The sequence below is a fragment of the Pipistrellus kuhlii genome, unplaced genomic scaffold, assembly GCF_014108245.1.
Source record: "Pipistrellus kuhlii isolate mPipKuh1 unplaced genomic scaffold, mPipKuh1.p scaffold_m20_p_3, whole genome shotgun sequence".
NCBI lineage: Eukaryota > Metazoa > Chordata > Mammalia > Chiroptera > Vespertilionidae > Pipistrellus > Pipistrellus kuhlii.
In genome coordinates this window covers 167,113,797-167,136,810 of record NW_023425529.1, presented here as the reverse complement: position 1 = coordinate 167,136,810, position 23,014 = coordinate 167,113,797, and the positions used below count along the sequence as shown (strand labels likewise).

General features: G+C 41.5%; 2 protein-coding genes across 6 annotated transcripts in view; one reads left to right on the top strand and one right to left on the bottom strand.

The window, feature by feature from the left end:
* Positions 1 to 3: 3 nt before the first annotated feature.
* Positions 4 to 6,581, bottom strand: TM2D2 (TM2 domain containing 2). Its single transcript, XM_036455207.2, has 4 exons — positions 6,225 to 6,581; positions 5,289 to 5,376; positions 3,410 to 3,525; positions 4 to 2,667 (listed from the first exon to the last, which is right to left on the bottom strand). Exons 1-4 carry the CDS (start codon positions 6,449 to 6,451, stop codon positions 2,454 to 2,456), a joined length of 645 nt encoding a protein of 214 aa, XP_036311100.1. The 5' UTR covers positions 6,452 to 6,581; the 3' UTR covers positions 4 to 2,453.
* Positions 6,582 to 6,814: 233 nt separating this feature from the next.
* The window catches only part of ADAM9 (ADAM metallopeptidase domain 9), a 98,304-nt gene continuing 82,104 nt past the window's right edge, over positions 6,815 to 23,014 (top strand). For 2 of the 5 annotated variants that reach the window (XR_006742999.1, XR_006743000.1), the window contains exons 1-4: positions 6,815 to 7,168; positions 18,383 to 18,480; positions 19,144 to 19,202; positions 22,585 to 22,663. Coding sequence is in view for 3 of the 5 variants with exons in the window: in XM_036455204.2 (XP_036311097.1) it covers positions 7,072 to 7,168; positions 18,383 to 18,480; positions 19,144 to 19,202; positions 22,585 to 22,663 (333 nt within the window). In the remaining 2 variants the exon portion in view is untranslated. The remainder of the gene's footprint in view (positions 7,169 to 18,382; positions 18,481 to 19,143; positions 19,203 to 22,584; positions 22,664 to 23,014) is intronic. The other 3 variants (XM_036455202.2, XM_036455200.2, XM_036455204.2) reach the window with 2 other exon arrangements.

The window sequence follows — 23,014 nt, the reverse complement described above, 5'->3', positions numbered from 1 at the left end:
ATACAAAGAAAATCAAATTTTTAATACTATTCCCTTACAAAATCAGTTTTTCGGGTTGCATCACATTTGGCCAGCCTTTATGGATACAGATGATGGCTATCAGTTATAAGTCAAATTGAAACTGGAATTATGGATTGTCACAGAAGATTATTAAAGACTCTCAAGTTATCACTCTAGTAGTGGAAACAACTTTGGTCTCCAACAGCTTTTCTGACTACAAGAGGACTTCTATAAAAGATACTTCAATAAATTAAAAACTTTACTTTTTACCCAAGCTCTTCCTCTTGGCAAACACTAATGATTTGAGTCTGAAAACTGCCAAATGTATTTTTTTTTAAAAATAAAATAGCTTTCGATAAGGTTTGTGACTTAATTTTAATAAAATTAAAAAAAAAAAAGATGTGAGATGAGGCAGTATTTGTGGCCTAAGGTAGTATATTATTTTGGGTAAGATTTAAAATTGTTTGTTTTCTGGGCTTCTCTTAGAAGTGAGATTAGAAGAAAAAAAAAATGTTACATCAATAGACCCTCTTAAAACCTATGTAAATTTTGTGTTTGTGTATTTTTCTGGGTCTAGTTTCTTCATGACCACAATTTAAAACACACTGCCTTAGAGTACAGAGATTATGAATAAAAATCTACCAATTATTACTGTTGTAAACAAGGTTGGGGTCAGTATGGTCCAGAACTTTTAAGATAGCATAATCTGTTTTAATATTTACATAATTGCCATCATTTAATAATATCAGAACAGTTGGTGATCATATTAGTCAGGAGTAATAAAGCTGAAATTTTTAGGAAAGCCATTTCATAATGATAGAGCATATCCTGAGTTATTTGAATTGTGATTCTTATTTTTCTTTTAAAAATATGTTCTTTTATTAAGCCCTGACCGGGAATCGAACCATGACCTTCTGGTTCATAGGTTGAGGCTCAACCACTAAGCCACACCAGCCAGTTAACTGTGATTCTTGGTCTTTAAGTCAATTATTATGAAACTAAACTTTGAGCAGTTCTATCATGATTGTTTCTAGAACTTATAACTTATTCCAAAATACAGGATCTTAATTTGACTTGTCCATAAAATTCCCCCTTTACTTTGTACTTAACAGTTCTTTGTAACTTAGATTGAAAAGGACGGGAACTAAGTTTTTTAAAATCACTTATTATTCAAAGCATTTCCTTTATTCCCAGTGATCTGGGAATGTGAAAGCTTAGCTGTGGCTCTTTCTCTGTGGCTGACTCCTGTAACCCACAGTGAAAACTTCTGGTACAAGCTTATTGCACTGTTTCTCTTTCTCCCTACAAATCACATCCTAAATCCACCCAGTTCTCAGTAATAATATCCTTTAAGAGTCTGTTTTTCTTTCCAAGAGCACAATGCTCCTCACCTTATCTTATGTAATTGTGAAGACCAGTTTAATAGTCATTTGAAATCTTATTTATCAGCCTACAACATGGGCTCTCTAAATTGGTAAATAATACTTTTTATTTTATTTTTTATTGATTTCAGAGAAGAAGGAAGAGGGAGAGATAGAAACATCAGTGATGATAAAGAATCATCAATCAGCTATCTTCCACACGCCCCTTACTAGGGATCAAGCCCGCAACCTGGGCATGCACCCTGATCAGGCATCAAACCGTGACCTCCTGGTTCAAGGGTGGATGCTCACACTGAGCCACATTAGTTAGGCTAAATACTACTTTTTAGTCAGGAAAATTCTGCTAAGAGGATAGACTAACCCAGACAGATCTTGTACTGTTGGCTTTCAAACCATAATTGGAATGAAAAAAACTTCATATATATATATATATATATATTCCCCCCCCATGTATATATTGCCCCTTAAGCATAATAATTGTGAAACAATAGGTTTTATTAATAGGGTAGTTTACTTCAATCACCTAGTTTTTAGTGAAACAAATGTAATTTTGAGTTTCACTCTACCTACTGAGAATATCCAAACAGTGTTCCAGGTTGGCAAAATTCTGCAGTTTAAATTCAGAATTTCAGTGTGTATTTCTACTTTCCCTGAATCTTTCCATTGGTTCTGCTTCAGTTCTCCCGTGCATGAGACTCGGGGTCACAAAAGGCACAAAGCTAACAATACTCACTTCGCTCATCCTGTTGGGTCCACTTGCTCCAAAGATATGGCCAAGTACAGAAGTAAAGAGTATAGAAACCCTTCTGCAGCTTATAAATTCATTGCTAGCTTTTATATTTTGTAATGAGAAAAGGTATAAACTTAATTCCCTCAACAGTGTTTGCTTGCCATTTCTAGTCAGCAAGGTAACATTTGGATTGCAAATCCACAGTCCAGGGAAATCTTCCTACCAATGCCATTCCTCCAAAGAGGGCAAGTAATGGTCAGGTCTGATATTAAGGAAGAGTTTTGAGCCTGTAGAGATGAATTCCGAAGACTTGCCTCTTTGGGCCATAAAAGCAGCTCTTTTTAATAAACAGTGCACCAATTGCTGCCATCACTTGGCATCAGCCCTCCAGTAATAAGTAATATAAGGTCAACAAACCACCAAATCCCAAGTCCTCCAAGTGTCAATAGTTTCCCTACTGCTGTGCCAGTGTGTCCCAGACAGAAACGATCCACTCCAAAACATCCCAGGAAGAACGAGTAGAGTAAAGTGGTTATGAAGTAGTGTCCGGTATACCTAGACAAAAGGAATTAAAAGGAAGATGTTTACCACATGAAAATTAAAACATGTAAGGTAAAGTGAAATGATGATGCAGCCAGTCCCTCTGTCGTCTCTTACTCCCTTATCCTACCTACCCTCTCCATAAGATCTGTTGTAGGTCTAGCCCAGCAATTTTCAACCTTTTTTCATCTCATGGCACACATAGACTATTTACTAAAATTCTGTAGCATACTAATCTACTGATCTGACAAAAAAAGAAATAGTCATAGACTCTTCACTAGAAAATGGTAGAAGTAAATTCTGTGCCTTCAAGCAGAACTTATAGAAACAAGACTCATTCTTTTTTTAAGATAAACTGATTTTCAGTGAGAGAAGCCCATACCTTTAACGATAAAACCTTTACTGCTGAAATTCTAAGGCTATTTTCACAGGATTTCTGCCTATCATGGGCATTCTGGAGCTAGATGCTCTGTCCGACTCCTTCATTTTGCGGTGAGGGGATAGAGACTCTGGGTGCCCAAACATACGTAGGTAGTTGGTGAAAGAGACATTTAGAACTCATGGCCTCTGGTCTGAAGGCCAGAGTCCTCTCTATTATATTAATAGCTCTATTGCCCTATCCATTGATTATGCACAATAGTAATCCTGTTGCCCATTTAACACTTAAGGTAAAAGAAACAGTCCCATCAAGAGATGACAAGAAAAAGAGCTCTACCTCCACCCAACTATCAATTACCCCATTCAAAGGAACACTTACTTTATACAAGGTTTATTCTCTCGTAGGAAGGTCCTAGGACTGGCACACTCAATTCCGTCCAGGGCCCTGCACTGGACTTTCGTGTGTTCCACGTCACTGTAGGCCTGACCACCAAACTGTGGAGTAACAACCAAAGAAACTCACCAAAGCAAGTCACACAAAATACATCTTTATATCAATTAATAACGCTGACTCAGGATGATAACTATCCTAATGAAGTTAGGGTAAAGCTGTGTTAAAGAACAAGGGATTTAGTGACATACTTCAAGTGACTGTAAATTAGTCCATCCTAAATGTACACTGCTTTAAATAACCTCGCTTTTTTCTCCCCCCCTCCCCCTTTTTTTTTTGACTGGCTTCTTTAATAATAAAGTTTAAAAATGAATAATCAGCCGAGACTGGTTTGGCTCAGTGGGTAGAGCATCGGTCTGCGAACTGAAAGGTCCCAGGTTTGATTCTGGTCAAGGACGTGTATGTTGGTTGCAGGCACATCCCCGATGGAGAGTGTGCAGGAGGCAGCTGGTCGATGTATCTCTCTCATCGATGTTTCTAACTTTCTATCCCTCTCCCTTCCTCTCTGTGAAAAATCAATAAAAATATATTTTAAAAATGTATAATCAGTTTCATTAAATGCCATTTAGAACAGATGGACACAATACTTTAATTAACCTTTATTTACAGAAAAAAGAGCATACTACTGAGCATTTGGGAATGGGTATTTAAAAAGCTGACCTTGTGTTAGAGGTCTGTTTTATATATATATTACAAATGAACATAACTAGGAAAGAATTCAGAATATCGACTGACTTTATTTAGGTCATGATTATGTGATGAACAGATATTTGTAGTATATCTATAGTATGTTTAAATTCCGGCAAAAATTTCCGAACAGGACCTCTGACCCTTCATGTAACTGAATTCTAGAAAAGTAAGCACAGCTGTACATTCTCTACTGGCACCTTATTAAGTGCATCACTACTATTTTTGTTGGAGTATTTCTCAAAGAGAAGCTGGTAGGAAAAACAATGCTTATTCCGTGTACTCTCCCAGGGAGTCAGGTACCTGGGCACTGCCAGTCCTATAGTTTGAGTGCCTTGACAAGATCAATTCAGTTTTCAATTAAAATATATAAAATTACCTGACCTCTAAACAATGCTAACTCAAACTTTTATCCATAAATATCAAAAGGACAAAATCTCACTGTATTGAGAATATTTATTTATGCTTTATTACAATATAAGCTTTTAGTTTTAGTACTTTCAGGTTTATTCCTCTGTGTCTGATTTAGTACAAATAATATTTTCCCGTAGTGGGGGGTGAGGGCATCTGCTGGAGGGTGGAAGCGGCCAGGGAGAGGTCAAAAAGGAGACTTATGTAATACTTCAAACAAAAAGGAATTTTTTTAAAAAAAGTAAAAAAATATATTTCCCCATAATTTTGTTACACTTGATTGTGTTTTGACTTGTATTATACAGCAAATATAATTGTGCATCCATAATGGGGAGAACACACATAAATTTCACTAGTTTTGGGGAATCTGACTAGGCAATGTGCACCTAGCTTTAGAGATATTATTAATGGAACCAAATAGTTTCTCTCTATTCAAAGAGAACATTGTTAATAAAGGATTCTTCTTGAATCGTATAATCTCCTACAAAGACATCCTATATTAGAAAAACCTAATATGCAAATCAACCGAACAGCAAAATGACCACTGGAAAGACGAGTCGCTATGATATGCACTGACCACGAGGGGGCAGACGCTCAACCCAGGAGCTGCCCCCAGCCCGCAGGCCCCAGGCCAGCCAAGGCAAGTGCCCGAGGTAAGATCATGTACATTTCTGGATGAGTTTGCTTATAAAACAAAACAAAAACCCACCTTGAGACAACCATAACCAAGTTCCTGGGATGCAGTTGTATTTCCAACGTGATCCACTGGGTCGTCACAGTCTATGAATTCATCAGGTCTACAAATCACCAGTAAGAACATGATCATCACATGGCCTTTGCAATCGGCTCTTTACATATATATAATCAAAACAGGCAAGAGACATTTCTTTCAAGTTTTCTGGGGTTTAATGTCACTCTGACTCTTCCCCAAGACAAGAAGAGATGGTGTCAATTAGACTGAAGCGCCGCAGGTCAAATAGCCATCCATCCATCCATCCATCCATCCATCCAAATGACCCTTTTTATTGGGGGCAGGGGTTGTTTCTGGTCCTGTTTCTGCCCGGATTCTACTTCTGCCATAGCTTCAACTCTTCTCTAGGCAAACATCCCCAAGGCTCTGGGGGCAAGATTAAGGCCAAAGGATTCCCAGTTCTCCTTTGCAGTTCCCAAACGCCTTTTCTTATTTGACTAAAAAGAGATGTAAAAAAAAAAAATGACTTGGATCATTTCTTTCCTCTCTCACAGTCAAGTACCTTATAGGCAGGGGCAAGTGATTTACTTTAGTTGTGGCTCACATAATACCAGGCCCTACGAGGGAATCTCTTTAGGGTAAAACGGAGGAGAGAGGCGGCACAACCTCCTACCCTCCCCTTCTTCCGGAGGCTGTATGATGTCACTCCTCCCTAGATCTCCTCCTTCGGGATCCCAAAGGAGCTGTCACCCACACCCAAGGTGAGAGGACTGAGCAACCTGTCATGATATTTACCTCCCGAGTGTTGACTAACGGGTCATCAGGTGGAGAAGGTCCGGGAAAACCCCCCAAAGCATCCTTCCTCTCCTCCTCCTCCTCCCCCAACACAACACCCCATCTATTCCCTGCCCTATATCGCCAGCTCCACCTGTCTCCACGACTTGGGTAGCTTACAGGAAAGAGCAAAGGATGACTGGAGAGGTGGCGTCGCCATATTCCCAGCTCGGAGCGCCGGCGGGGACCTCCGGGTGGGCGGCGCCGGCGGACGTGAGCTCGGGCTCCGCGGTAGCGTTGAACGAGTGGCTCCGGGAGACACAATGCAGCAGGAGCAGGTTCCCCAGCAGCAAGGCCGCCTGACCGCAGAGAAGTAAGTAACTCACCGGGCAACCACCCAGCACCATCTTCCCGGGCCCAGGGGCGGATACCGGGGCCTCGGCCGCCGCCGCCGCCACCACCAGCCCCGGCAGGCAGGCAGCGGGATCCGAGCCTCGGCCAGGTCAGGCCTCTTCCGTAGCCCCGCTCTTCCCTAGCCAAGCAGCCAATGGGCGCGCAGCCCGGCGCCCCGCCCCAAAACCAGACCACAAATCAGAAGAGGCTGCGCAGGGGGCGGGGCCTTAGTTCACCTCCGGGGTCTCACGCTCCGCCTCCTTTTACGCTAAGCGCTTCCTCCAATCGGCTTCCTCCGACCCCCGCCGTGGGGCGGGCCTAGGAGTAGAAACAGGCGCGGACGGCGGGTGGGCGGGGCGGACGAGCGCGGCTCGGAGCGTCCGGATAGCAATTCCATTTTCTCGCCGGGGACTCGGGCTTTCCCTACGTCAGCGGTAGCGAGCGCGATGTCGGGAGCGAGCTCGGACAAGGGCTGAGTTGCGTCAGTGGCGAGCGCGCGTGTTCGTCCCCCGGGCGCGCGCGCCCCTGCCAGCTCCGGGGCCCCAGGCGGGGTTGGGGAGTGATGGAGCGGGCGGCGGCGGCGGCGGCCGAAGCGACCGGACGCTGAGTGGAACCTGCGGCGGAGTCGGCCGACATGGGGTCCCGCGCGGGCTCGCCCTTTGGCACACTCCGCTTCCAGTGGCTGCTGTTGTTGGGCTTGGTGGGCCCGGTCCTCGGCGGGGCTCGGCCAGGTGGGTGTCCGCCCCCGGAGACCTTCTGGGGCTGCCGTTTCCTAGGGCGAGGACGCTCGAAGTCCACCCCGAGGTGCCCGGCCGTGGAGAGGGGCCTGGCCTGGCGACTGGACTCGGGGTTCGGGTGGCGGAGCCGCTCCAGCTCTGTGTGTGTGTGTGTGTGTGGACAGTGCTCAGACCCGAGGGTTGGGGGGTCTGGCGCCCCCCAAAACCCTTCTGGGCACGGGTCTCCCGTCGGATCCCTCTGACTCTGTCTCCTGTTTGACATGCCGCGCCCAGCTGGGTCCCCCTAGCTTCTCTCCAGACTCGCTCTGGATCCCGCTCTGACCTCGGGGAGTCTGCTGGGTGCGCGCCGAGGGTGTGTTCATGTTTAAACTGTTCTGAGAAATGGAGCTGGGACTCGCTTGGCAAGTTAATGTCACTTGGAAAGAGACCGGGAGATGATGGAACTTTTGGTCCAGGGTATCACAATTTGAAAATTGGATGTTCATGTTTGATCAGCGGAGTCACCAGTAGGCACACAGAGCGGAATTTAAATGTAGTGATGGAATAAAAGTGGTGTGTGTGTGTGTGTGTGTGTGTGTGTGTGTGTGTCTGTCATGTGTTGTGTGGGTGAGCGCGCTCATTTTTCTTGGGCCATTTTGTTGTAGGAAGACTAGTTCTTTTTGGAAACCAAGTGCTGCATTTCTTGGCCAGTCTTCTATCTGCGTTTTTTCCTGGGTTTGTAATGTCTTAAATCCTGACAAATAACCCCTGCTCCGCTGCAGTTACAGGATTTATGCAAACTTGCTTTTGAATTGTAAAGCTTCCCTTGGATATGGAAGGTGTTAGTTAATATTGGAGGCGCCCAAACATAGTGGAAGCAAATCGCCAACACTCGAGCTTCTTTCTGGACACAACTTTATTTTGGCTGTTGTGTTAAATTGTTGTTTGCGTGTCTATATTTTCCTTATCAGTTATAGAGTATGTTTTTGTTGTTGTTGTTGTTGGTTTTTTTTTCTTTTTCTTTTTCTTTTTCACTAAATCATTGCCTTGAGAATTGTTCAAAGGTGATGACAGAAAATTTCAATGCAGTCTGGCTGACCTTCAGGAAACTAATTACATTTTTTCCTTATCTTTGGTTCTTTTTCAATTAAATAAATTTGTCCCATTGCAGGGATTTTGAAGCTCTAAATAGTGAAACTTTATTGAAATGGAAGCTACTAAGTTTTTTTTCTGGTTAAGGTTATTGTTGCCGTAACATTCTAGATAGTTAACATTTATCAATATTTAAGGTGAAGTAGTTTATACATCTGGAGTTTTAGTAATCTATGATTCAGTGTGATTGCAAATATAACCAAGACTATCTATCTATATCTATCTATCTATCTATCTATCATCTATCTATCATCTGTCTATCTATCTATATTTTACACGAAAACAAACTCTTTGTTTCATTTATTTACTTTTTCCCTTTTTACTCAATTTTTGGGGTGACATTGGTTAACAAAATTATACAGGTCTCAGGTTCACAATTCCACAGTACATCATCTGTTCACTGTATTGTGTGTTCACCCCACCAAATCTCCTTTCATCACCATTTATTCCCCCTATACTCTCTTCCCCCTCCCCCCTCCCTGTAATCTCTACATTCTAGTCCATGTGCATGATTTTCTAGTTTTTTCTCTTTTTTCTTAATCACTCCACTCCCTCCAAGAGCCCTGAGCCTGCTATCTAAGGCTATATATGTAATACTTATAATAAATAATTACATATATATATATATGTAATTATTTATTATTATAAGTATTACATATATCCCCCTGTTTCCTCCATTGACCTCCAGCCCTCCCCTGCTCCTCCACACCCCCACCTCAGGTCTTCAGCAACCTATTATGTGTGTTCATGGATTATCATATTAATATATGCATACAAGGTGTAAGACTATATTTTTAATGTTAATATATGTTTTGTGAGTACATGAAACAGAGTTTGTTCTTATATTATTTATTAGTTATTATTTTCCATAAGGACAACTGTAAATATGCTTTTGCCCATCCTATATATAGTTGCATGGACTTTCCTTATGGTTTTTAACTGTGGCTTTTAACAGTTTATGGCCAGTCCCACACTTAGTAAGCATGTGTATGCTTTCAAAATTCAGTCAGTGTTTTATCAAATTCCTATAAACATCATGCTTAATTTTTGTAGAGGGGCAAAGGATGACTAAATGTTAAATCTAGGTGAGGAATGTAGGGGAAGGTTTCACTGTGGAAGTGATATTTGAACTGATCTGTGTTGGCGAATGCTCACGTAAAGTGACAGGAATATATTCTAAGCAGAAGAATTTTTGCAGGAGTACGGAGGGGTGAAAGAACATGACTTGATGGCAATGATGAGAATGTCTCCAGGCAGATGCCTATATATGAAAGAGAGGCAAGGAAGAAGTAAGGTAGGTTTATACCAGTTGGGAAGAGTCTTCAATGCCATGCTAAGGGGTTTGGACTTCACCCTGCAGGTAAAGTTCTTTGGGTAACATTTGGGAATAAGAGAACTGACCACAAAATGGATGACAGAATATAGGAGGGAGAGCCTGCGGCTGGCAGAGACCCGTTAGGAGGCTTTTGTAATAGTGTGTAGTGAGTCAATTCCTGTCTCCCTACTGGAATGTTCCTCCAAAATCAGCTGACTGAACTTTTGCAATACAGGAAGGATGTTTAAATCATGTGCTGAAATCTTTTCTGCTAATGGGAAAGGAATTTAAAGACCTAATAAGTACCATATACATCCTGGTTAAATAGGCTCTGAAAGAATTTTACTGCCATTGTGTCAATGAGGAAGTGCAGTATAAACTCCAAACAGATGGCACTCACAGGAAAACTTTTCTTTTTAAACTGTGACTAACAGAGGTACCTATGTGTCACTGTGAAAAATAACAAAGGGAATCAAGTATGATACCTCTTCCGATGTTCTCTTTTAAGGTAGTAATTACGATGCACAGATCTAGAATTTAAAAGAACATTTAGAAAGACTAGCAGTCTAGGAAAAATGAGTTTTAAAGTGTAATTACTCATGGTGACTCACTGTAAAACGAACTATGTATTATAGTAAGAACGTATGTCCGCACTAATTTTGTTTTTTGATGCCAGCAAATTACTTGAATTTGATGTTTGTGTTTGTACTGTACAGTAGAGTGTAGTTTTTTACATTTAAAGATAATTTGGTTTTCATACTTTTAAGTAGAAAGTAAAATGTTTGTAATTGAAATATGTATAGAACAAATTGTTGTGTTCCAATTTGTTTTCAAAAGCACTTTAAATTTTACCTTATCAAAGTGTAAGATACTGTTATATTTGTGTCATATAAAAAAAAAATCTTGGTTTATTATAAATCCTCCCCAAAGAAGCAAGTTCTGAGTAACTGGAGGCTTTTTCTTGGAATAGCCACAAGCACAAATATATGACAAATAGCCTCATGATATATACAGGGTGCCCCCCAAAATATATAGACACATTTTAACAACTGATAGTTTAGTTTTGAAAGTGAAATGTATTTTAATAAACATTGCCTTTATTTATTTATTTATTTATTTATTTATTTATTTATTTTAAAAATATATTGATTTTTTACAGAGAGGAAGGGAAAGGAATAGAGAGCTAGAAACATCAATGAGAGAGAAACATCGACCAGCTGCCTCCTGCACACCCCTCACCAGGGATGTGCCCGCGACCAATGTACATGTCCTTGACTGAATTGAACCTGGGACCTTTCAGTCCGCAGGCCGACGGTCGCTCTACCCACTGAACCAAATTGGTTTCTGCTATTTTTTTTTAAATTTCTTTATTGATTAAGGTATCACATATTTGTCCTCAATCCCTCATTCCAATCCCCACCCCTCCCCACTCATGCCCCCACCCCCCTCTTGTCCCTGACCACTGGTTAGGCTCATATGAGTGCACATAAGTCCTTTGGTTGATCTCTCCCTTTTATCCCCTCCCTCCCTTTGAGGTCCAACAGTCTGACCCATGGCTCCTTATCTCTGGGTCTGTTCTTGTTCATCAGTCTATGTTGTTCACCATTTCTCCTAGATGAGTGAGATCATGTCCTACTGGAAATATAAGAATAAAAAATGAGACAAGCATTAATCATTATGCTGAGAGGCATATGAATCAGTCTGTAGTGAGTTTCTTTCTGGGCCAACAGTTCTTTTGAGATCCAATTTCAATGTCAAATAGTTCTTTATGTGTACGTGTCAGCAATGATATTTCAGTTCTGGATGGTGGATAAATGGTGGTAGGCAGGTCCAACCCTCTTTGGTTTGGTCCTGGGCAACCTGCAGTAATACACAGCTGCTGACTGCTATTATGGCAAGGCGTTGCCAGTTTCTTCCATCTCTGGACTGCTTCTCTTCTGTCTTCATGGTTGGAGTAGTCTTATTTTTTTCTTTTTATGAAATATATATTTTTTTGATTTCAGAGAAGAAGGGAGGAGAGATAGAGGCATCAATGATGGGAGAGAAATTGGCTGCCTCTTGTACACCCCCTACTGGGGATCTAGCCTGTAACCCAGGGTGGGTGCCCTGACTAGGAATTGAACCGTAACCTCCTGGTTTATAGATCAGTGCTCAACTACTGAGCTACACTGGCCAGGTAACACTGCCTTTATAATTATTCAAAGTGTGTGTACATTTTTTGATACACCCTATATATAGGTGAAAAAATATATATTTATCTATTCCCCTTCTTTCCCCCCAGTATATAGCAGAGTCTTCCATCCTTTGAGTTATGGCATCCTTTGAGTCCATGCTATAAGATTTACCTCATAAGTAAATCTGATGCTCTTAGTATCTCAGTAACTAACCTTCCAGTACCTTTAAAAGTTGGGTTGCACTTTGAATTGCATAATATTGTTCTTATATGAGAGATTATTTTTCATTTTGTGTCTGTGTTATTTTAGTAAACTTATTTTTCCAACATGACCAGGTATAGAAAACTTCTTGAAAGACATCTTTTAAGAATAAATTAAGGAACCTGAGTTCACTTAATTTGGTCAGTTTTAAAATACGCAGTTGTTTATGTATTTGTTTTTATTTAGCTTAACATAAGACTTAAAGTATTTCAACTTATATAGATAGGCAAGATGATGCCACTGCCAAACACTTGTCATACTGTAGGATAAAACCCATTCCTATATGTAAGAAATGCCTTTTCCCCTTTGACACATTTTCTTTCAGTGAGATGTTTCTAGGTTGAACTCGTATTAGGAGGGCCCCCCTTAGAACCCTCATGCGGTAGACCCCTAGAGATTAGCATTATTGACACATCAGAATCCTGCTGTGAGTAGCTGCTGTGATCCCAGCTGCTTTAGAGGAGTGGTTAAGTGTTCTGTGGCATAGCAGTACAATGAAAGATAGCATTGCAATTAAAATGTCAAATGTGTGGGCCATGCAGATCTTTGGAAGATTGCTTTAAAAGATGCCAATCATAAAAAAATAAAAGTTACTGTGGGTTGTTCATGATCATGACAATTATGAGATCTGTATGTGTATAGCAGTAAGGATAAGAAGAGATTGTTTACTCAACACACATTATTAAATACCTACTGTACAGTGCAGGAAGCACATAATGAGTATGATACTGTCCTTTGTCTCAAGAACTTAAATTCCTTGCTAGAGGACCTTAAATTCCTTAGGGCATTAAATGCTATAAATGGCTGGCATTTTTCCAAAAGGGGCACTTACAAACAACAGCAAATGCCCTGTTTCTTTTTAAATGTAGAGACGTGTAAATGTAAAAAAAAAAAAATTAAAAAAAATTGTAACACTCAAGAAATGTAAGCATAGCTGTGGAAATTCTAATTATGTTTGAAGATAGTTATTGATACCATATGTTGTATATTTATATTTCCATTCCATTCACCTTTTATGAAAATATGTGGCCACAACAGTGCTTTATGTATCTAATTACAACAAATTCTTTTCAAGAACTAATTTGGACAGCAGAATTACTTTTTCATCCTATATGGGAACCCCAGTTTATTTTCTACAGTAATAAAAGTACTTAAAGGTGGCTATTTGTTTATATAATAGGAAGGAAAGGATAAAAGCCCATGACTGAAACTTCACATTAATTTCCTTTGTAATTAGGTGGAATTCTTTTAACTTATCTCCCTCTACTACAGCTACTATTATGGAATACATACTTGGATATCCTCCAAAGCACAGTATATAAAAAAACAATCTACAGAGATAGAACAATGATTTTTAATTGGTGTGCACACGGCACACTGGTTTACTGCAAGACTTTTTAAAAAATGCAATACCTGACTAGTCAGGGCACTGACCTCTTTTCCCTTAGATTCTCAAATTAAAAAAATGGCAACAGACAATATAATAGTTGTCTGGTGTGAATGAATAAAAAATTATACCTCTTTTTTTTTATCAGATCGGCCAAAATATATATATTTTTTTGTTTTGCAGAATTTTAGTAGTTTATGTGTGCCATGAGATGACAAAAGTTGAAAATCTCTGAGTTAGAGGAAGAAAGGAGTAAAATTAACACTTTTCCCTTTCTTTTGCTAAATTTGAGACACTTTAATATTCATGTTTCAGCTTCTTATTTTTATCTTCAGTCCATGTTTTCTAGTGGTGTAATTTTAGACACTATGTTTATTTTGTCAGATTCTAAAACAACAGTTTATATTCTCTGTGGAGTTGACTGTATTAATATTTTTATTTCATTGTGAACTGTATCTCCCGGAAGGCCTCTGGGAGATATCTTTAGTTGTCACACTGGTGGTGCTTCTGGTTTTAGTGGGCAGAGGCCAGGGATGCTACTTAACATCCTACACTGCACAGGACAGGCCCCGCTCCCCTCAAAGAAGTTTCTGGCCCAAAATGTTAATAGTGTTGAGGTTTAAAGCTTTATATAAATAGTGTTAATGCACTTCCTTTATAGTAACATGTGAAACATGTTATTTTTTGTTCCCATGAGAAGGTGCTACTAATTGGAGTTTAAGAAATAAAAAGGGAATTGAAAAATACATGCAAGATATGAACAGGAAAAAAAGGAAAGAAAAACAAAACAAAACAAAAAGCAACACACCTACACCCAGACCTAGAAATAAGAAAGAAATTTGGAAAAAATATAGGAAGGAGGATTTTCATACAATTAATGTATATTACTTTTGAATTCTATAACCCAAGCATGTATATTTTTTACATTTTAGAACTCTTTTTGGCACTCATAAAGTGGATCCTTGGATTTTAAAACCAAGAAGTTGATATTATAGTAATAGCTATTACATACAGAAGTTATTTTTGGGTACTATACTTTTTTTAAATGTTACTTTATTTTTATTGGTTATAGAGAGGAAGGGAGAGGGAAAGATAGAATCATCAATGATGGGAGAGAATCATTGATCCACTGCTTCATGCACACACCCCTCCTCCCCACGGGGGCTCGGCCCACACGGAGGCATGTACCCTGACCGGAATTGAACTGTGACCTCCTGGTTCATAGGTCGATGTTCAACCACTGAGCCACACCGGCTGGGCTAGCTCTCTTCTTTCTTGTCTCCCATAGTGATAGGTTACCACAGCCTGATCCTCCAATACCCCGACAGGGCCTTCAACTCTCTCCTCATGCTCTTCCTCCCAGGGATGCCAACCTGGGGTCTTCCAATGTACTAACAGCTCCACTGCACTGTGACCTCTACTGCGATCTCCAAGATGCTCCTCTGAGGTCTTTTGGACAGCAAGCCTTGGGTGCTGTGCTTTGAAAGCCTTTTAAAAGAAATGATTAATTGTGTTCCTCCTCCCTCCCATCTTTTATTCTTTGCTAGCAATCTGTATAGAAGGGTTAGTTTCATCTGTGGCCCAAAATAATTATGGAATCACAGGAGGTTGTAAATGTACAGGATGATTTACTTTTTATCACACAAAACTTCTAACCCACAGGAAACATTTTATTCATGCCACCACTTGCTTCTTGAGTGACTGTCTTTGTAGTTGGATAGATTACCATGATCCAGAATGATATTATTAAGGATATTAAAATTTGTGATTTTAGGAATTGAAAAACTGAAGGTCATTGAAAGATCTATTCTAGGTGAAGAAACAGTCCTGTACCTCAGTTAATTTAGCATTAAGGATATTTCTATCTAGTGCATCTTTTAAGGCCATAAATTTCTTTTGACATGGTTCCTAATTGAAAACTCAAAACATCTGAATATTTTATCATAACCTGATTATTACAAGGCATCAATATGCCTTAGGTTAGCCTGTGGTTGTTTTTGTGAGCATTTTATTTTAGTCTGTTTCTGGTGTTTTTATGTAATGACTTGCAGTCACATTTAATTAGGGTAATATACTATCCTATCTAATAAGGAAAGAATATGCAAATTGGCCATCACACTATGACAAAGATGGTGCCCAGTCCTTCAGCCCCGCTGCTGGGGCAGGGCGGGCAGCAGGCGCACAGTGTGGCCAGACTTGCTCTAGGCCCCCAGCCTCCCAGGGCTGACACCTGAGGGGCAGGTAAGCCTCAGATGTCAGCTGCCCACCCGATGCCCAAGGTGCAGGCAAGTCTTGGATGGCAGCTGCCCAGCCACCCAGGGTGAGCTCGAGGCACAGGCAAGCCTCAGATGGCTGCTGCCCAGCTGCCTAGGGCTGGCCTGAGGTGCAGGCAAGCCTCAGATGGCAGCTGCCCAGCCATCCAGGGCTGCCCGAGGCTTGGGTAACCAGAGCCGGCCGAGGCTTGTGCTGCCAGCAGTGGCAGCAGCAGAGGTGTGATGGGGGTGTCACCTTGCCCTGATCACTGGGTCTCCTCCTACCCCTGAGAGCTCCTGGTCTGTGAGAGGGAGCAGGCTGGGCTGAGGGGACCCCCCCCCCCCCCCCCGCAGTGCATGAATTTTCATGCACTAGCCTCTAGTCCATATATATATATATATATATATATATATATATATATATATGAAAGGCTAAGTGACTGGCAGACCAGCCTGTAGATCCGATGCGCACTGACCACCAGGGGGCAGGCCCTCAACACAGGAGCTGCCCAGCGACAGCAACTTTGTAGAGTGTCCTCTTACACTCTGGGACCTCACTGGGGGCTGTCAAACTGCCTGTTTTGGCCCTATCTCCACAAGCCAGGCCAAGAAACCCCACCTGCCGGAGGGACCCCACTTTCTCTGCAGATGCTCTTTGAATCTGGCTCCACTCCAGGTGCAGCTGGCTGGGGAGGGACTGTTGGAGGTTGGTTCAGGGCGTATCCGGCCTGTCTCACCCAATTTTGCCCCACCAGCCACCTTCTGATTGATTTCCTTTCAATGTGCATGAATCTGTGCACCAGGCCAGTAGCATTATAAAGATTCGTGCGCTGGTGTGGTCCCTTGGCCTGGCCTGCGGGGATCAGGCTGAAAACAGCTTTCAGACATCCCCCCAAAGGGTCCTGGATTGTGAGAGGGTGCAAGTCAGGCCAGGGGTCACCACCAGTGCATGATCAGGGCCAGGGAGGGACCATGGGAGGCCTCCAGGGTGTGTCTGGCCCATTTTTTTCAGTCCTTATTGGGGCCAATTGGCACTGTCTCGCCTAGTCCCAATTGGGGCCAATTTGGGCCAGCTATCCAGGGAGGGACTGTGAAAGGTTGACCGGTCAGGGAGGTACTGTAGGAGGACTCCAGGGCATGTCCAGTTTGTCTCACCCAGTCCTGATTGGCCAGACCTCAAGCTAATCTACCAGTTGGAGTGACTTCCCCAGACCAGTGTATGTCATAGTAACTGATCGAATGGTCGGACAGAAGGTCAAACACTTAGCATATTAGGCTTTTATTATATAGGACTAGAGGCCTTGGGCACAAAATTTGTGCATGGCGGCGGGGGGGGGGGGGGGTGTCTCACGCCAGCATGAACCCTCTCCAACCCGTGATCCCTCGGGGGATGTCCGATTATGTTTTCCTATTTATACTGTATCTTAAACTGGGAGTTGGACATCCCTCTCACAATCTGGGACCACTGGCTACTAACTGCTCATCTGCCTTCTGGCCTGATCACCTCTAACTGCCCCCCCTCTGCTGACCTGGTCACCCCCAACTTCCCCCTTGCCAGCCTAGTCGCTCCTCAAGGCCCTCCCTGCTTGCCTGTCATCCCTCATTGCCCCTTGCCCCCGCTGGCCTGGTTGCCCCTCATTGTCCTCCTCTGATGGCCTGGTTGCCCCTCACTGCCCTCCTCTGCCAGCCTGGTTGCTGCCAACTGCCCCCACTGCTGACCTGATTGCCCCACACAGCCTGCTTGTTGTTCAGTTGTTTGATCGTCCCTCACCTCCTTATTGGCCTGGTTGCCCCTCACTGTCCCTTCCCCCCCACCGGCCTGGTCACCCCCAACTCACCCCCCCTACCCTGCTGGCCTGGTCACTCCTCACTGTCCCCTCTTTCTCCCCTCCCTTCCCCCACCAGCCTGGTTGCCCTAACTGCCCCCCTGCTGCCCTAGTCACCCCCAACTCCTCCCTTCCCGCTGGCCTGGTTGCCCCTCACTACACCCCCCCCCCCCCCTGCTCCCTGCCGGCCTGGTCACCTCACACAGCCTGCTGTTCAGTTGTTTGGTTGTCCTTCACTAACCCCCCTGCCAACCTGGTCACCCCATACAGCCCGGCACCCTTTGGAGCATGTTGGAGAGCCATTTTCAGCCCTATCCTGCAGGCTAGGCTGAAGGACCCAACTGGTGCATGAATTTGTGCACTGGGCCTCTAGTATCTAATATATTGCTATTTTCATGTACAACTAATTATATATATGAAAGCCTAAGCGACTGTTATGACTGAACCACCAGAATGACCAGATGATCAGTCACTATGATGCACACTGACCACCAGGGGGCAGGTGCTCAATGCAGGAGCTGCCCCCTTGTGGTTAGTGCACTACCACAGCCAACCTCCTGCGGCTCCTCCCCCAGGCCAGCTGGTCCCTCCATAGGCCTCAGTTGCTGGTCAGGCCAAGAGACCCCACCTGTGCACGAGTTTGTGCACCGGGCCTTTAATATATATATTGATAAAAAAAAAAAAAAGTATATAGGTTTCTTTTCTGTTAGATGTTGTTTAGTGGATTGATAAAAACAATAATAAAAGCAGAAGTTTGAAAAAAATCATATGGAAATGTCAAATGGGTTTTCTGATTTGAACATTCAGCGTTTGAATTCTATTATATTTTAGTACCATGTAATTATTACTTTCTATTCTGTAGGCTTTCAACAGACCTCACATCTCTCTTCTTATGAAATTATAACTCCTTGGAGATTAACTAGAGAACGAAGAGAAGCCCGTAGGCCCTATTCAAAACAGGTAAATTATCTCTTGAGAAATATGTATATATTTACATTGTTGTTGAATTTTAAGACAAAGGTGTTATTTTCAGCAGTGAGTAAATATTGGCCAAAGATTAGTACAGAACTATACATATGGCACTGATGTTTATTGGATGTTATTCTAGTAAAAAGGACATATTGATCCTTGGTAATTTCTTTTAAAGACAGAATGTTCAACTTGTAACAGTTAAATAAATGAAATAGTTAAATACATTTTTGAACCAGGATAGGAAGTTGATTACATAGATTTCTAACCCTGAACTGACTGATGATGGTTATAGTGATCTTGTTGAAATAATAATAAGTTACCTCTCTCTTAGTTTGTGAGAAGTAAGATATTTCTCATATTGTGTTTTCATGGGCACTAGAGAATAGTAGTATGTTAAATGCATATATTTCATATTGGGAATGTTTTACTCAAAAGTAAGTTTTATCTTCATACTAATACTGCACAGGTAGCTTGTGATCAGGAAGGCAGATATGGTCAGATGATTTTTTATTATTTGAGCAGGCATAAGGTTTTTCTGTAAAATAATTTCAGTCAATTATTTTCATTGAGGATGAAGTTTCCAGTGTCTTATAAATACCTATTTTTGAAAGTAATTTATAAGATGGTGTTTTATTGTTCTTGTGCCTTTAGGTATCTTATGTCATTCAAGCTGAAGGAAAAGAGCATATTATTCACTTGGAAAGGAACAAGTAAGAAATTTATTTGTTTTGGCTTTTCAGTAATTAAAAAAAAAAAGTATATAGGTTTCTTTTCTGTTAGATGTTGTTTAGTGGATTGATAAAAACAATGATAAAAGCAGAAGTTTGAAAAAAATCATACTATTTTATATTTCCATTGACATTAGAATAAGGGAAAATAAAGTCAAAAGTAAGAGAAAGTTGTATTTAAGAAGAGAACTTTTTAGTTGTTATCAAACCAAGGAACAACTGAGTAGGGGTAAAGAAGTCTTTAGTAGTTGTATCAGTCTGCTTGAGCTGCCATTACAAAATACCACAGACTTAACACAAACAGTTATCTGCCACAGTTCTGGGACTGGAAGTCCAAGATCAAGGTGCCAGCAGGGTTGGTGGTTGGCGGGGCCCCTCAATGAAGGTTGCAAATGGACAACTTCTCTCTGTGTGCTCCGTGGCCTCTCCTTAGTGTGTGTGTATGTGGGGGTGCGGGTATGGGAAGGCACAGGCTCTCTGGTATTTCTTCTTATAAGGATACTAATCCTGTTGGCTTCATACTTTTGACCTCATTTTACTATATTACCTCCTAGTGTTTGGCCTCATCTCCAAACACAGCCACACTGGGAGTTTTGGGAAGTAGGAGTACAAACATTCAGTCCATAACAGTATTCTCTCACCTCCCCATTTTAACCTTTTCTCCTTATTTTGGCATGTTTTTACCCGATCCCACTTTGATTATCTGTCTTCTTCAGCTGCCTTTTGAAATGCCAGCTTTCTTTCTGTGTTGACCCGTCCACTTTCCTGTGGCCTGTCTTGTCCCCTCTCCTTTTCTTATTTGGCAAAACTTCCAATATCTTTAGTGAGGGATCCCAGGAAAAGCCACCTAGTACACACATTTGTACTAACTTGTGAGTGGGGATGTGAAGTGTTTCTGTCTAAGGAAGAGCTGCTCGGAGTGTTGTCTTGGAACCAGCAGCAGCCCTGGGAGTGTGTTAGAAATGCAAATTCTGAGGTCAAATATTACAATGAATCAGAATTTTTGGAGGTGCCATTGCAATCTGTTTTAACCAGTTTTCCAGATGATTTATATGCATCTGCAAGTTTGAGTAACACTTTTTGTCTTAGAAAAAGAGGCTGAGTCAAAAGGTCTGAGTCTCCCTGACAGAATTTTAGGCAGTGACAGATATTTTCAGACAGAGAAGCTTTCTGAAGCCTTCTACTATAGTTGATAGACATTAACATTTATTGGACATTTACTATGTCCAGGTACTTTTATTTTTTAATTTTTTATTTTATTTATTTATTTTTTTGTCCAGGTACTTTTAAGTGTATTATTTATTTAATTCTCACAAAATAAGGGTCAAGTAGGATCTTTTATACTACTCTGGTCACATATTTCAAGTCAGGCTGTAAGGTTAAAACATCTCTAAACAACATAGATAAGCAGGCCCTGGATGCCTCCAGGGGAGTTTAGAATGGTGCTTTATAAACCACTAGCTTGCACTTTGCATTCCTGACTGGCCCCTAAATGGTGGAGATAAGAAGGGGTTGATAACAGAGCTACTCCAATTCTGTTGCAAATGACAGTCTTTGCTTGACCAAACTTTAGTCAGGCTTCTGAACTTTCTCCTAGGCCCTTTCTTATGAAATCCAGCTTTAGCAAAATCCCTATCTCCCCTTGTTAACTGGTCACACTGAATGTCTGAACAGGTTCCTTATCCTCCACCACCTCACATGATACCTGATCAACCTGCTCAGTCTACAATAAGAATCTGTTAGGCTAGGTTAACCAGAGCCTTCCTCACCCTTTGATGTTTTCTCTTAGTAATTTTCTTTATACTGACCCTCATTCAGCTCCTTAGCCATAAATTCCTTCTTGCCCACTGTCAGTGGTCCCTGTACCTATCATGGTATTCCCAAATACAAGTCTGACTTATCATCTTTATTTAAAAAAATATATATTTCATTGACTTTTTTTTTTTTTTTTTTTTTCAGAGAGGGAGATGGATAGAGAGTTAGAAACATCAATGAGAGAAAAACATAGATTAGCTGCCTCTTGCACACCCCCTACTGGGGATGTACCCTCAACCAAGGTACATGCCCTTGACTGGAATCGAACCTGGGACCCTTCAGTCTGCAGGCTGACGCTCCCATCTACTGAGCCAAACCGGTTAGGGCTGCCTTGTCATCTTTATCAAGCATCTCTGAATATTTTTCTTTGGCAAAGAGAACCCTCTCTTTCCACATGTGGTTTACGCTACCGAATACAGCCAACTATGCCAATTGTCCCAATAATTCCATAAGGGACGTATGCACAGGTGATCTAGGGTGCCTCAGCCAGAAATCTGACACGTATGACCCTAGATACTTAATAATTCCACCAAGCATAAATTACACAGGAGACAAACATGCAATGCACGAATCACTCACGGTTTATTTACCAGAGTCCCGGTGGGTTCCAGAATCCTAGGCAGACCACCCGGGGATCAGCACTGACAGACAGACAGACAGACACACACACACACACACACACACACACACACACACGGTTCACGGAGGACTTTGCAGCTGCAGCTTGGCTTGAGTTGAGGCCTCTCATGACGGCTCACAGTCTGCTGCTCAGGGTTCGGGCAGAGCTTTGACTGGTGCAGGCAGGGGAAGTGGAGGGCAACCCCCTGTGGAGGAGCAGAAGGAACATCTCTGATCTGCTGTGGAGCTTGCTCTTTTTATGTGTCTTCAGTGCTCAGATGTGTCTTCAGTGTGTCTTATCAGCAGGTCCCAGGAGCCTTGCTATCTGGTCTTATATATGGGGTACAGATCACTTTATCTATTTCCTACATACAGGTCACGCAAGGAGTACTTATCAGTTTGTTTAATTACATTCCATACTTTCAGATATCATACTTGAATTCCACACTTTAATACTTATTCAGTATTGTATTTATCCTTATTACTATTACTATAACACATGCAGGGAAGCTTTAGGAATCAGAAATACTTGTTTCTTCCAACAACAGACACATTTTCTTCTTAGGAGGTGAAGACAATGAGTGTTTATAAAGGACTTTCAGAAAAGAGTAAAAGCACTTATTTTCCTTCTAGATGTACTATATAACCTAATTTACACTTTTCTTGTGAGATGTATCAGAAAATTTAAGGACATTTGTGTTATTATTATTACTTTGTAACTAGCATTTTATGACCATTAGAACAAACTTGCAGCTTAATAGTCTCTATGAGGAAGTGATGCACATGGTTTCAGATGCAAGTCCATTTTAGTTTTATGGCAGCTCCTTTAAATAAAAATAAAAAATCATCTCTTCTATAAATAATGTCGGATGAGTTGTGTTCTTAGTTGCAAATACATAAATGATTTTAAATGGTTTTATTCCTCTTCCAGGGACCTTTTGCCCAGAGATTTTGTAGTTTATACCTATAACAAGGAAGGGGCTCTGATCTCTGACCGTCCTGATATACAGGTAATATATTTTATTCTTGATCCTGTAGCAGAATTTCAAACAGTTATAATTTTAAAAGGACTTCTGTTTAAATATCAGGACTGTTACATCTCATAACTTGACACTATAATACATGCTTTCCTGAAAGTGGTGGGGTAGTGGGTGCATTTATATAGCGAGAGTAAATTGGACCTTACCGCTCTCCAGGTACTCAGAGTCAAGTGTTTGTTTTTAAAAATCAGAAGAATAACCTTCTACTAATGATAATTCTTACCGATTAGGGAAGGGGAAAGTTTGATATAGTTTGAAATATTTTTTCCCCCTGAAATTTACCATTTCCAGGCACATCTTACTCTTTTATTAAACCATTAG